General features: G+C 45.7%; 1 protein-coding gene and 2 long non-coding RNA genes across 9 annotated transcripts in view; 1 reads left to right on the top strand and 2 right to left on the bottom strand.

The window, feature by feature from the left end:
• The window catches only part of RHBDL3 (rhomboid like 3), a 129,733-nt gene extending 122,746 nt beyond the window's left edge, over positions 1-6,987 (top strand). For all 7 annotated transcript variants that reach the window (XM_083598839.1, XM_083598837.1, XM_083598836.1 and 4 more), the window contains 2 exons: positions 2,480-2,540; positions 5,751-6,987. In XM_083598839.1, the coding sequence (XP_083454965.1) occupies positions 2,480-2,540; positions 5,751-6,022 (333 nt within the window). In that variant the 3' untranslated portion in view covers positions 6,023-6,987. The remainder of the gene's footprint in view (positions 1-2,479; positions 2,541-5,750) is intronic.
• The window catches only part of LOC310755762, a 1,619,227-nt gene that overhangs the window by 1,083,231 nt on the left and 522,486 nt on the right, over positions 1-13,510 (bottom strand). The gene's annotated exons all lie outside the window — the stretch shown is intronic.
• LOC310755775 overlaps positions 1-13,510 on the bottom strand; it is a 332,521-nt gene that overhangs the window by 132,841 nt on the left and 186,170 nt on the right. The gene's annotated exons all lie outside the window — the stretch shown is intronic.

Genomic DNA, 13,510 nt, shown 5'->3' with positions numbered 1-13,510 from the left:
GAAAAATCCCTATGGCTTGTTCAACTTTCCTGATCCACTGAAATTATTGAGAATCAGCACTCAAGAAGCTTGCCTTTGGATCAGCCAATATTTTGTGGCATTGCCTAGTGTCAAGGACAAACTGATGGTAGCACTGATTTCTGTCAGAGAAAAGAAAGCTGGGCGCTTCAAGTCTCAGCTCCTGATCTTTAAATATATTGAGGTTACTAACTCTGGATTTGTCTGCTTTCTGTTATGTTGGTCAGCACGGCAACATATGTTCTGCTGTCCTGTGTTTTAGAGATACACATAATATAAAGTGGTAGAAGAGATAGATATTTAAGACTGCAATCTTATACAACTTTGCCTCATTGAAGTCAGTGAGGCTTACTTCCGAATAGTCATGCGTAGGGTTGATAATTTCTCTCTTTCTGTTACCAATTCCAACATGTATTTCCTTGATGCTGCATAATAACTAAATGAGAAATTCTCCTCTGCGTCGGAGCAAGTTATGAGCTGGAATGTTCATTTCTCTTTCTTCCCTTACAGTTTGCAATTTCCCTAAATAATGGGCAATAATGATCTCGCAGTTCTAGCTTTTCCTGGATACATTCTCACAAGGTCACAGATATAATTAGTGGCAATTTTCGCAATCACTGGAGCTGGCTGTAGGGGCAGGGGATGGATCATAAGTAGCACAACTGATGTGTAATAATTGTTCACTTGTCACAGTTGGATTCAGATTTCACTGTGCTATAGAATATGTGTGCAAGATACATCTAAATAAGGGGACAGAGGATCAGGCACTGTGTTATGTATGATTCCGTGATGTGTTATTTAATACCCAAAGGAGCCTACCGTGTTTTGACAGGTAGAATTTTTTTGCTGATCTGACCAGCAGAAAATGCTATCAATGTACAACCCTGACGAATAAACATTTCTGATGCTATCCCAGTCATAATCCATGCTGAAGATTGTCAGCATGATTGCATACTCTGGAAAGGCTATGCTGCATAGCACCTTTAGTTATTGCCTCGGCGTGCAAATATTGAACATGTGATGAAGTGAGTGCTTTCTTACCTAAATACCTATTCAGCAAAGTGCCTTAACTACACCTGTAAGGTCATTATCCATTCTAACCCATCATCTCTGTGCTTAAATATTAGTCTTTCCTTCGGTCTCTCTTCCTTGAGAACTGAGCTTGTCCTCTAAATTTTGCAGGTTGCATTACTTTGCAGCAGGGCTCTCTTATTGATCCTCCACTACTTCTAAGCTGGGTGCCACAAGGTCTTTCCAATTTCCTGCTTAGGAAAGCACAGTGTATGCTGCAGGTTGTTCCTTTTCTTTCAATTGGGAAGGTAGATGGGAGAGAGAGAGAGCAACATGTAACAGATTGAAAAGGAGAGCTATTTGCATAAACTGATGATATCAGTCTCATTAAAGATGGTCTATATAAAAATGCTGCTCTGTCCATAAAAGGAAGTGCAGAATAATACATTAAAAGAAAACAATTTGGGGCAGATAGGGATTGGGGACAAATGTGATGTAGTTCGCATTTTAATGAGAATCTACCTGATTTGCCCTTCTCAGACCCATATATGAACTGATACACAAATATCCTTTGAAATTTTCACTTCTCCAGTTTTGTGCTGCAGTTGTTCAGCCAGTGTGCATAAAATGCATATATTAGTGAGTATATATATTGGGTACAATTGCTTGTGAAAATACGTAGAATCTTGAAAATGGCATACAAAAAATGTGTTTATTAGGAGAAAATTGCATTAAGTTGCTGCTTAAGTTTCATTAGGATCTTTTTCCTAAATTGCAGATTGCTGCAGACATGTGAACTGAAAAATGAGAAACAGAGAGAAATTGAAATTGACAGATTCAACCATACCTAGGGGCAAGAGTCTCATATTTGAATCTCTATTCTGTTGCAGCAGAGTCCTGCTTCTTTTCATCTGTGAAATTGTTAAGAGAGTAGATGACAATTTACCATGTGGCAGGTCAACCCCTCTCTCTTTTTTCGTCCCCCACCCACCCCCAGATGTTTCACCCAACAGATGAACTGTGAGAATTGCTTGGGGACTCCTGAGTAAGGGTTTCACAGCGGAAAGGACAGGCGTTCAAAACCCCATGCGATTATGCAGTGTTGTGTGGTGCAGGGGGATTAAATTGGCATTCCCCGTCCTGTCGGTTTGTTTTAAAACATCTCCCTCTTCTGGCCAGCATTGCTGCTGACTTAAGAAGCAGGCGGAATTGACTGACTTCAGAAAGCTAATCTCTGATTTTGTTTCTCTCTGCCCTGAAGCCCAGTGAGTTGAGAGTGTTCCAAAGGCTGCAGAAGCTGCAGGGAACCTAGTTCGCTGGCACTGGGTGTGTGGGGAGGGGGGTAGGAGAGAGCCCTCTGGGTCCTTTAGATTCCTACCTACCTCCAGATTCTCAGCACGTGAAACACTTAATTGGAGATTGTTGACTCCCCTCTCCTCTCTTTCCCCAGAACTGGTCTGGAATGAAGTGCCAATTCAAGCTGTTGCGCATGGCTGTTGCCTTGATCTGTAGTAAGTATCCTCATATGCTTCATATGTGCCTAGGTTGTTGCCATTTTAAATTCATCATTACTGCACCTCCTTTTAGGATCTCAATGTCCCATACATTTCCCATCTAAGTAGCCTTCTTATCTGTAAATTGCATTGACACATTGGGAGGCATAATATTGACACAGGTGGCGCTGTGGTCTAAACCACTGAGCCTCTTGGGCTTGCCGACCGGAAGGTTGGCGGTTTGAATCCCTGTGACGGAGTGATCTCTTGGTTGCTCTGTCCCAGCTTCTGTCCTCCTAGCAGTTCAAAATAACGCCAGTGCAGGTAGATAAATAGGTACCACTGCGGTGGGAAGGTAAACAGCATTCCCGGCTGTTCTGGTTTCCATCATGGTGTCCAGTTGCAGCAGAAGCGGTTTAGTCATGCTGACCACATGACCTGGAAAGCTGTCTGTAGACAAACGCCGGCTCCCTTAGCCTGAAAGCAAGATGAGCACCGCAACCCCATAGTCACCTTTGACTGGACTTAACCATCCAGGGGTCCTTTGCCTTTTTTTACCTTTTATTGGCTGTAGTAGTCATTATCGCTCGCTTTGGTTCTGACCCTGCAAAGAGTGAAGCACACACCCGGATCGGAGACTTTCGTGCTTCTTGGGGGCAAACGCAGACTTATGAACAATATGGGCAGTCGCCAAAACCAGCATTCCTGTGTCGAGCTCTCTCCCATGAGCCTCTGTAACATTCTGTACAGTACAGTTCTGTTCCTGGTGTCATGATGACATCCTCTTCTTCCTTTTGATTTTGGGAAACAGAAAATTGTACAAACAACATAAGTCCAGAGCTGGAAGCATCTGCTTCAGCTATGATGACATCCTTGCTTCATCGCGAGGATGCCAGCAGGGAAACAGACTGCATGGCTGGCTTATCGCAACATTCTCTGAGTGTAATTGCTTGTTATATAAGAAAACGGCAGGTAGGTGTGCTGTTTTTGGTAGCTGCCCCATGTTGCACACAGCGCTTGTTCTGCCCTTGGTTGCTGCTGTCAAACTGAACCTCTTCAGGGTGTGCAGAGGAACCAAGTGTGTTTGTTTATAGCCTATCCTGCCTTTCCTCCCAAAGGAGCCCAGGCCAGAAAACAACAGAGCAGAAAACCTATGCAATTGAAAGTAAAATAATGGGCTGGGCCCAGGGGTAACCCGAGAACCGCAGCCCAGGTCCGGTCCAGAATCCATAGGTTCCACTAGGAGTCAGTCCAACAGGGCCAAGGCAGGACACAAGGCAGGAAACCAGGCAAGGACAGGTACAGGATCTCAGGCAGGGTCTGGCATACAGCAATGTTGCTCCTGCAACCTGGGGCGGGGTCTGACAGCCTTTTATCTTTGTCGGGGTAACGGCCGGTCCTGATCCCCTGGTGACTCACCTCCCTGTTTCGTCCGGAGGCGAGCACTCCTCCTGCGAGTACTCAGGTCTCTCCTTCTCTCAGACCTTAGTCTCTGCAGCTCAGGAGACGTTGGTGGGTTACTAGACCCAGGGGCCGCCTCAGCCTCCCCTGACCAAACCAGTAGTGAAGCAGCTGTAAGTGATGGCCCAGCTGAAGGCAACGAGGTAAACCCCGCATCTGGAGCCAGGGCAGGCTCAGGCCCCTGACTTGGCCCAGCTGGTGTTTGTTACAGGGGAACTTGTGCAGACTGGGACTCTTCAGGATCAGGCCCCAGACTTGGTTCAGATGATGCCTGAGGCAAAGGATCCGGTGCAGACTGAGACTCCTCTGGATCTGAGCCCGAGCCTGAGTCCCAGGCCATAACAAATATGAACGTACTTGAGAACAATTTGAAACATAGCGTGGGGTGTGGCATACAAGATGAAGCTAACAAATCTGGTGAAAAGAGGATACGACAAGAATATATTTTTACACAGAGGAACAGTGTTTGTTTATATTCAAGTGCAAAACTTTGTGAACCCATCAATGTTCTTCACTGGGGGAATTTCAAAGTAGCAAGTATGGATGAAATGGTATAATAAGTGGGGAGGTGATACTTTTTTTGCTTTAGGATTTGTAGAAATATTTACCGTATTTTTTGCTCTATAAGACTCACTTTTTCCCTCCTAAAAAGTAAGGGGAAATGTGTGTGTGTCTTATGGAGCGAATGCTGCTGCACAGCTATCCCAGAAGCAGGAACAGCAAGAGGGATTGCTGCTTTCGCTGCGCAGTGATCCCTCTTGCTGTTCTGGTTTCTGAGATTCAGAATTTTTTTTTCCTTGTTTTCCTCCTCCAAAAACTAGGTGCGTCTTGTGGTCTGGTGCGTCTTATAGAGCGAAAAATACGGTAAATGCTCAGTGTAACTACTTACAGAAATATTAAAACTGGGTTCATAATACAGTGGTGCCTCGCAAGACGAAATTAATTCGTTCCGCAAGTTTTTTCTTTTTGCGAGTTTTTCGTCTTGCAAAGCACGGTTTCCCATAGGAATGCACTGAAAATCAATTAATGTGTTCCTATGGAGACCGCTTGCCAGGCTGGCGGTGCGGAGAAGGGCTTTTCTCCCCACCGCAAGCCTTCAGGACAGGTACGGGAACAGAGGGGAAGGCGCGCAGCGCTTCTCCTCTGTTCCCGGGGCTTGCGGTGGGAGGAGGGTTTTTCCTCCCCACCGCCAACATTCAGAACAGCATTCTGAATGTTGGCGGTGGGGAGGAAAGCCCTCCTCCCACCGCAAGCCTTCAGGACAGCCATCCGAAGGCTGGCGCGGGGAGAAGGTCTCTCCGCCCCACTGCCAGCCTTCGGAGGAGCCTTCCAAAGGCTGGCGGTGGGAGGAGGTCTCTCCGCCCCACCGCCAGCCTTCGGAGGAGGTCCGAGGACAGTGGGGAAGACGCGCTGCGCTTCCCCGCTGTCCTGGAGATTTCCCTATGGGCTTTCGTCTTGCGAAGGAAGCCCATAGGGAAATTCGTCTTGCGAAGCGCATCGAAAAACGGAAAACCCTTTCGTCTAGCGGGTTTTTCGTCTTGCAAGGCGTTCGTCTTGCGGGGCACCACTGTAGTATTATAGGGATCTTACCATAGCAAATAAAACGTTGCACAACAGTGCACAATTATATTTAAACGCTTTGGATTTTCTCATTGAGAATGATAAAAAATAATAATTTCAGAACTGCCAAAATATATTGAAATATCTGGAAAAACAACCTAGAAGCACTTTAAAGACCAGTGACCTCTCGTTTCTCCTCTCTTCCAGTGAGCTTTGAATTTGGAAGAGCTGTGTGGCTGAGGTTCTACCCATCCGCTTACCCTCCATGCCCACACCCAAGTTTTGTCGCCCACCTTGGGGGCGTTGCTGTTGGAATCACCTTGGGCGTAGTCATCCTAAGGAACTATGAGCAGAGACTCCAAGACCAGTCCTTATGGTGGATCTTTGTCTCCATGTACGTGGTGTTTGTTCTCTTTGCCATCTTCTGGAACATTTTCGCCTACAGCCTGTTGGACCTGAAACTACCTCCACCTCCTTGAGATCCTGGGTCGAGGGACTCTCAAGGACAAATGGATAACTTCCCATCTGCCAGCTCCATTTCAAGGGCGGGGTGGGGTGGGGTGAGGTGGGGCGGGATTGAAACGGAGGGTTTATTTTTGTACGAATATCACAGGATATAAGCAAACCCATCTTCTGAAATGGCACAAGTTGAGGGGGAAACTATATGCTGCATGGCTAGGATGTGACCATACTATTGGAAAACTATGACCTAAGCAGGGACTGGCCAATAGAAACTTGTTTGGAAGGAGATTTGGGCATGGAGATTTGCAGGTATCGCCGTAGTCCATAAGGACCAGGCCTTGTATCCATTGATCATGCAAGTAGCTTGGTGTTGCTTTCATGATAAAAAGGCTGACAATTCAGCCCTATATTTGTATAACAGGACACTTAACACCACATACTGGTGAATGCTAATGCACATAGTGAAATTTTGTTTGGGTTGCCTACATTTTTCCAGGTTAATCTTCTACCATACTCACAATTTACAAGAGCCATCCATCAGGCCATGAGGGAAAAGCTCTTCCTTCCTTTAACTAAAAGGGCACTCAGTCAAGGATGCTTGGCTTGATGGGTCAGGCTGTTCTTCAGTGCCACTACTGATGCCCAGTAAACCTGGACAGATCCTCAAGTCTGCTGCCTTGTTAAGAGGAGCAGGTCTTACAGAAATCTTCCAAGGGGTTCAGCGCATATGGGTTCACAACTTGCCAGTGGTAGAGGCCACTTCTCAACTAAAGGACAAACCAAATTGCACAGAAAGATTTGAAAGTGCTTTAACCTGGTTGCTAAATACAACTGCATATTTAATCAGATATTCACAGTTTGTGACTGGGTTTTAATTCTTGAATACTTTGCAGACCACTTGAATATTTTGTAATTTTTTTGTGGACAATCATGCTATTTTCTTCTGGTTTCTTATTTTCTTCCTTGGTCCTACACATTCTTTTTTTAAAAAGCAAGATCTGCTTGCTGGCTGGGAAGGGGTTGCTAGATGTCTCTTAGTTCAATTATGCTATTCCAGAACATTTCAGCGCACAGAGTGTATAATGGATGTTTCATCTCCCGTCTATAGCACTGGACAAGACAAGAGACCACAACTCTACAGCCCCTTTGATTTTTGGGGTGTTGTTCTTGCAACCTGGGGAGACATATGCAGTCACATCCCTAACAAACATTTCTACGCGGTTCTTATTTGGAAAATGTGGACGTGGTTCCTTTGCCTCATGTGTTTTGAAAAATAGCCATCCAGGCTGCAGTGCTGCTTTATGAATTTTGCAGGTGTAATTTAGATACAGTCCTATACTCAGTGGGTTTCCTTCTGAGTAGGCATGTAGAAGATTGCACGGTTAGAGGGTCAAGTGGGTCAGGGATGCATTTGACAACAGTACCTCGAGTAGGGCTTAGTTCTTGCTAAAGTAAAATGGGAGGGAGATCTATGGCCCTCGAGATGTCATTGGACTCCAGTTCCCATTAGTCCCAACCAGCATCGCCTGTGGTCAGGGATGATGGGAGATGTAGTCCACCAACATCCAGAGGGCTGCATGTTCTGGAGTAAACCAAGGGTGGGGAACCTGTAGCCCTCCAGATGTGCTGGCTTACTCCCATCATCCCTGACCATTGGCGTGATGATGGGACTTGGAGTCCAACAATACCCGGAGGGCCACTGGTACCTCACTCCTGGCATAAAGCAACATCTGACCTGTACCACTTCAAGCAACAAGTAGAAGTTGACATGACTGAATGCTTTCATGTGAAAATCTCCCGCATTTAGAAAATTAGGTACCAGGGAGAGGGCAGTGCTAGAACATTTCTCCTTCGCATCTAATTTTCTATGTAGCAAACGATTTTGTGTGTTGGAACATTCGAGCGTGTGAGCCCCTACCTGCGGTCTAAAGTGGTGCAGCCCAGACACAGGTTTACTACCTCACTGAAAACTAGGGGATGGATCTTGGGTGTTCTGCAAAAGAAGGGATGAGATCATACCTAGCAGCTGATGCGAGCGGCTTCTGTACCAGCTTTGCAATTATATGCTGGAAATCAGCAGAAGCATAGGTCTTTGTGCCAGCTCCTGTTCCTGGACGTAAGCTCAGCATGGCTGCTCTAAACTTGGATAATGGGTACATGTTAAAAGATGGGTGGTGTAAGCCATTTCGTACAATAGCCAGGACAAACTGGGGCCTGCCGACAAGCCAACTTGTGCCTCGTTCCCTGGCAACTGTATTTTTACGATGCATGTTTGCTGCATTCATACATGGCAATTCCGTCATACACTTACAGTAAGATACTGTACGTAGGCATTTTGAAATGTAATGTGTGAAGAGGCCATGCTGGCAGGAAGCTAGCAGAGGTGAGCAAGCAGGTTAAGTCCTAATTTGATTCCTCCATTTCGGTATTGTGGCTGCCAAATGAGCTAACATATCTAAAGTGCTTGGTGACTGTAAAGGGAATTGGGGTTGCTCGTGCGTAAGGGGGCTGCTGCTCTAGGCAACGTTGTCTGGCTAAACCTTTCCCTGGCTGGACAGCCCTTTCTCCGTGGCTGTGTCAGTCACTGGCAGAATCCGTCAGTGGGCGTTTCCTGAACTTCTTCCAACATAAAAGCTCTTTGACGCCAAGTCTCCGCCTAGCCTCCCTGCGCGGAAGTCTTCTGCGCAGAGTGGGCGTGGCCAGCGGAGGTCCTGGGCTCTCCCCGCTGGTCTCTGTGGAAGAGTCTTGGAGCCATCTCTCCGAAGTCCTTCCCTGCTCCCCTTTCTTCCTGGTGTCACGCCGATTTCCTTCCCCAAAGGAAGTGTTCTCTCTCTCCCTGCTGGTCCCTTCTCCTGCATCGTTGGGGAGCCTTACCTCCACTCTTGGCTCCGATGGCAGTTCCCTGACAGTGACATCCATGCGAAGCACACTAAAATTGAAATTTAAATGACAGCAAATGCTGTCTGTTGCAAATAACCCTTATGTCCATTTTGCAGCACAAATAAGCACACCAGAAAGATCCTAGCATAACAGCCCAGGGACACAGCAGTCCTGAGGAAGGGGAGAATTATCTTGTAGGTTGCTAGCCGTTCCTTTTTTCAGACATCTTTCAAAGAGGGCAATATTTGTTCTCATTTTTTTCTAAAGTTGTTATTTTTTGTCTCATACTACAGTGGTACCTCAGGTTAAGTACTAAATTTGTTCCGGAGGTCTGTACTTAACCTGAAACTGTTCTTAACCTGAAGCACCACTTTAGCTAATGGGGCCTCCTGCTGCTACCGCACCGTCGGAGCACGATTTCTGTCCTCATCCTGAAGCAAAGTTCTTAACCTGAAGCACTATTTCTGGGTGAGTGGAGTCTGTAACCTGAAGCGTATGTAACCCGAGGTACCACTGTATTTCTGTAGTAGTGATAGTCAAATCCTCTGGAGTTGTATTTTGAAGCAGCCGAGTAATATTGATCTTTCTCACTAACCATTCAAAAACCCAGAAATCATTCCTCATTTCTTTGGATATTTCTTTTCTAGCTTCTAATGATGCATGCACAATCATGAGGCCGTGCATATGTGCCTTATCACATTGCTTCCTGGTAATTTTAGTTCCCAGAACCAGTCGCAGTGGCATGCCACTTGGAAATTCAACTACCACCGCCAAACAACCACACCCAGAACAAGACTGCCCTTTTAGTTGGGGATGGAGATCATCGAACACAAAAAACCTTTGCACCAATGCTCATCAGATGAAAGGTTAGTTGTGGGTGGCCTGGTTACGTTATTCACAGAACACTCTGCATACTTCAGGCACGGTCTAAATTTGCAAACCGGTCATTCAGATATTGCAAGTGGGGTCAGGTCACTGGCAACAGGTTGTTTTTGTTCTTTTAGCTTAATCAACTGCCCCCTAGAAAGGGTTAATCTGGATTAAATGGGAGAAAAATGTAGGCTGGCATTTAGATGTGTCATGAGATAGTGTCATGAGGATGTAGCAAAAAAATATGCATGGAAGTGAAGTACCCATCCTAAAATAAACACCCACCGGGAAGCATCCAGCAGGAACACTGGCAACACTAAAGATTTGGTGCTTAGAAGGCAGCTGATTTTCAGTACCTGGATTGCTTACCGCAGAAAAACTTGGGGGGGGGGGCAATGCCACTCATTATGTGACACATGTTCCATTTATTAGGAGAAGGCCAGAGTCCTGCAGAAAGCCTTTTTACGGTTCACTTGCTTGCGGTTGTTAAATGGAAGATAAGAATTGCAGAGCTCAAATCTGACTCAGCTGAAGATGCAAGCAAGCAAGAAACCAGAATTCTGATGTCTTGCTGGTGTTTGAATTTTGCCTTGATAGGCTCACAGATTGCTGCCAGGGACAAGCTTAGGCTTTTGAGTGATCGGCACACAGTTTGGCACCAGTCTCATTAATCCAATGAGTTCACGTTAAATCCCTTTTTCCTGTCATAGGATTTCCTCCTATTATGAAGCCAAAGCCTCGTGTACTTGGGCTTCATCTCTACACAGGTAAAAACAAAGTGACGGACCTATGATGACTATAGGTTACATGCTTATCTGAGTTATTTTCTATTAGTGAAACGTCCATCATTATGAAAGGTGTGTATCTGAGTTGGAGTGCATGTGTATATATATTTATATATTACCAGGAACTCAGGGAGAGCTGCACATCTGTGGAGGAGGATGGCTGGGCTTCACAGTATAGCCAGAGAGCTATATTGACAACGTCATGATCCACAGGCCCAAAGGAGGTCCTGTGTGAGTGATTTGATGCAGGGATACCAAATGCCAGAGTGCTCAATTCTAGTGCTTTATTAGAAGGAAGTGTAAACTTACAAAACAGCCTGCAGAGCCTTGCTGCCGTTTCAGATTCAGGAAAGGCACCAAAACAGCAAACGTTTCATCGTGACTTATCTGCACCCGGGAAAGCATGGCTTCAAGTTACAAGAAAGGAGATTTCGACTAAACATCAGGAAGAACTTTCTGGCAGTAAGAGCTATTTGGCAGTGGAAAGAGGTTGTGGACTCTCCTTCTTTGGAAGTTTTTAAGGAGAGGCTGGATGGCCTTCTGTCACGGATGCTGTAGTTGAGATTCCTGCATTTGCAGGGGACTGGATTTAGATTACCTTTGGGGTCCTTTCCAACTCTGTGATTCCATGATTCCATGAAAAGTGAGAGGTGGGTACACAGCAGTAGCGTAGATGATATTCTGAATTGTGACTCCTAAGCCCTGTTCCCATAAATAGCAGGGGTGGGCAATATTGCAGCTCACATGACTGAATGCTCCTTCCCTCAAAATAATAATCCTCACATCGTGTTAGCTGTCAAGGAAAAGGATTTGAGCCTAGTCTTCTCCCTGACATACCAATGATCTGTCTGGAGCAGTATTCAATCAAGTCCCCATCTGCACTGCTATATCCCCCAAATAGGTTTATTTCCTCACCTCCTTTTTCATGAAGGGCCAAATTCAGTGGCAGAGCATCTGGCTTGCATGTAGAAAGTTCTAGGTTCCATCCCTGGCTTCTCAAAACAGCTGAGAATGTCCCCTGACCGAAAACCCCTGGAGAGCAGCTGCCAAGCGGTGTAAACAGTCTTGAGTTAGATGGGCCAGTGGTCTGATTCATGTGTGCCTATGAGAACTATACCTCAGTGCTGCGGTGAACAGAATTTCCTGCATAATGAGGCTCTTGGCTCAGATAAAACATTTTACTTTTGAGGTTGAAATCTGCTTCCCAACCACATAATCTGCCCCCAACCATAGCAAAGGACACTCCATCGTGGAGCAAGGGCAAGAGACAGCAACACTTCTCATTGATCTCACCCTACTCGCATCATATCCTTTATGACTGTCATCAACCCCAAATCTAGTTTGCAGTTCTCCTCCACAACCCCCACCCTGCATCCGAGGCAAATGAAATCTTCTGCAAGGTTTCTAGCTAATGCCTCTGCAAAGCTTAGACATTTTGCCACTCAGATCGCACAAGAATGGAGGCCGTTCTGAGTTAAACTGCCTCTTAAAGTCACCCAGTCGTTCTGGGATATCGCTGCGCCAATGAGTGATTAGAGGATAATTTTCTCCTTTACCTCCAGATGTCCTTGCTAGCTTACAACATTGCAGACTGCTGTAGATTAATTGCATCTTGCAGTGAGTCTTAGCCTCGTCACAAAAAGTCTTCGTGTTTAACTCTGCTCCTGCCAGAATCTCTGCGCCGTAGTCTCAGCCTTCCTTTAAATATATTCAAAATAATTAAAATGCTGCGTCGGTGAGGGGGAACATGCAGGGTTTCATACTGGCAAATGTGGACTTAGAGCCAGTCTCATCTGGAGTTAAGGTTTGCGTGACGGGCAGAACCAGAACGTGCTGTCACATCCGCTCTTTTCTTTTATAATGAAGTATTACAGCATAGGGTTTAAAGAGCAACTGACGGGGAAGGGTGATGCGAGAGACAGATTGCTCAGCTCCTACGGGGACATCTACTGGGCAGCGTTACGTAGCTACTCTTTCTAAAGGCTGTGTTCACAAATTTCAAATTAGATTTTTCATGCGCCTGTTCCGGACTAATTCCACTGCTCTATATATAGAAGCAGATGGCCGTGCTTATTAATTGTGTTTCTATGTCGAGTCTGGCTTAAGGTCCTGGAAGAAATCCCTAGATAAATGAAGAATTTGCTCCAGAACCCCCCATGACATCAGCCCGTGCACTGAGATGTGCACAGTGAGTTTGGGCATGTTAGACGTAGAGTCCAGTCCTGCACACAACTTTCAGCATGGTGGCTTCAGCAAATCAGACAGATGGGGCAAAGGAAGTGGAATATGTTGCAAGGTTTGATCATGTTCTTGTCAGCTCATCTGTACTATTGGGAATCCAGTTTGCAGGGGGGGAAGCAATGGATTGGATGTGTATGTCCTCAATCATCCCACCTTCTTTCCCCTGCAGATCCATTTGGCCCCAATTAATTTTCTGTCAATGCGCATGAAGGAAAGTGAAGCGGTTTTCTACTACATGACGTGGCAGGTGGGAAAGGGTTAAGCAACTCCATTGTTTCAGGTGTGCTTTCTCTACCTGTCACTGAACACAATCCAGGGTGCAATTTTGCAGCTCAGAAAGTGGTGACCAGGCCTGTATTTGCTACTGAAAGTATAGACCAGGGTTTCCCAAACTTGGGTCTCCAGCTGTGTTTGGACTACAACTCCCATCATCCCTAGCTAGCAGGACCGATGGTCAGGGATGATGGGAATTGTAGTCCAAAAACAGCTGGAGATCCAAGTTTGGAAAACCCTGGTGTAGACTGTCTCTGGCCTAGTTCAGATTTAACAGGAATGCTTAGGCCTCCTGCACTTATTTCCCTTTTCTCTTCTTCGACACCTGTAGCTTATCAGAAACTTTAATTTCACCTTTAAGGGAATTTTTATGTAATGTCAAAACTCAAGGAACTGGTTTGTTTAACCTCTAGTTAGTGACCAAACCAGGATATGAAGCCACAGCTTGACCCTGGT

This window comes from Podarcis filfolensis (genome assembly GCF_964270895.1).
Source record: "Podarcis filfolensis genome assembly, chromosome: 2".
Classification (NCBI taxonomy): domain Eukaryota; kingdom Metazoa; phylum Chordata; class Lepidosauria; order Squamata; family Lacertidae; genus Podarcis; species Podarcis filfolensis.
The sequence above is the reverse complement of the archived record's forward strand: the minus strand, read 5'-3'. Positions and strand labels throughout refer to the sequence as shown.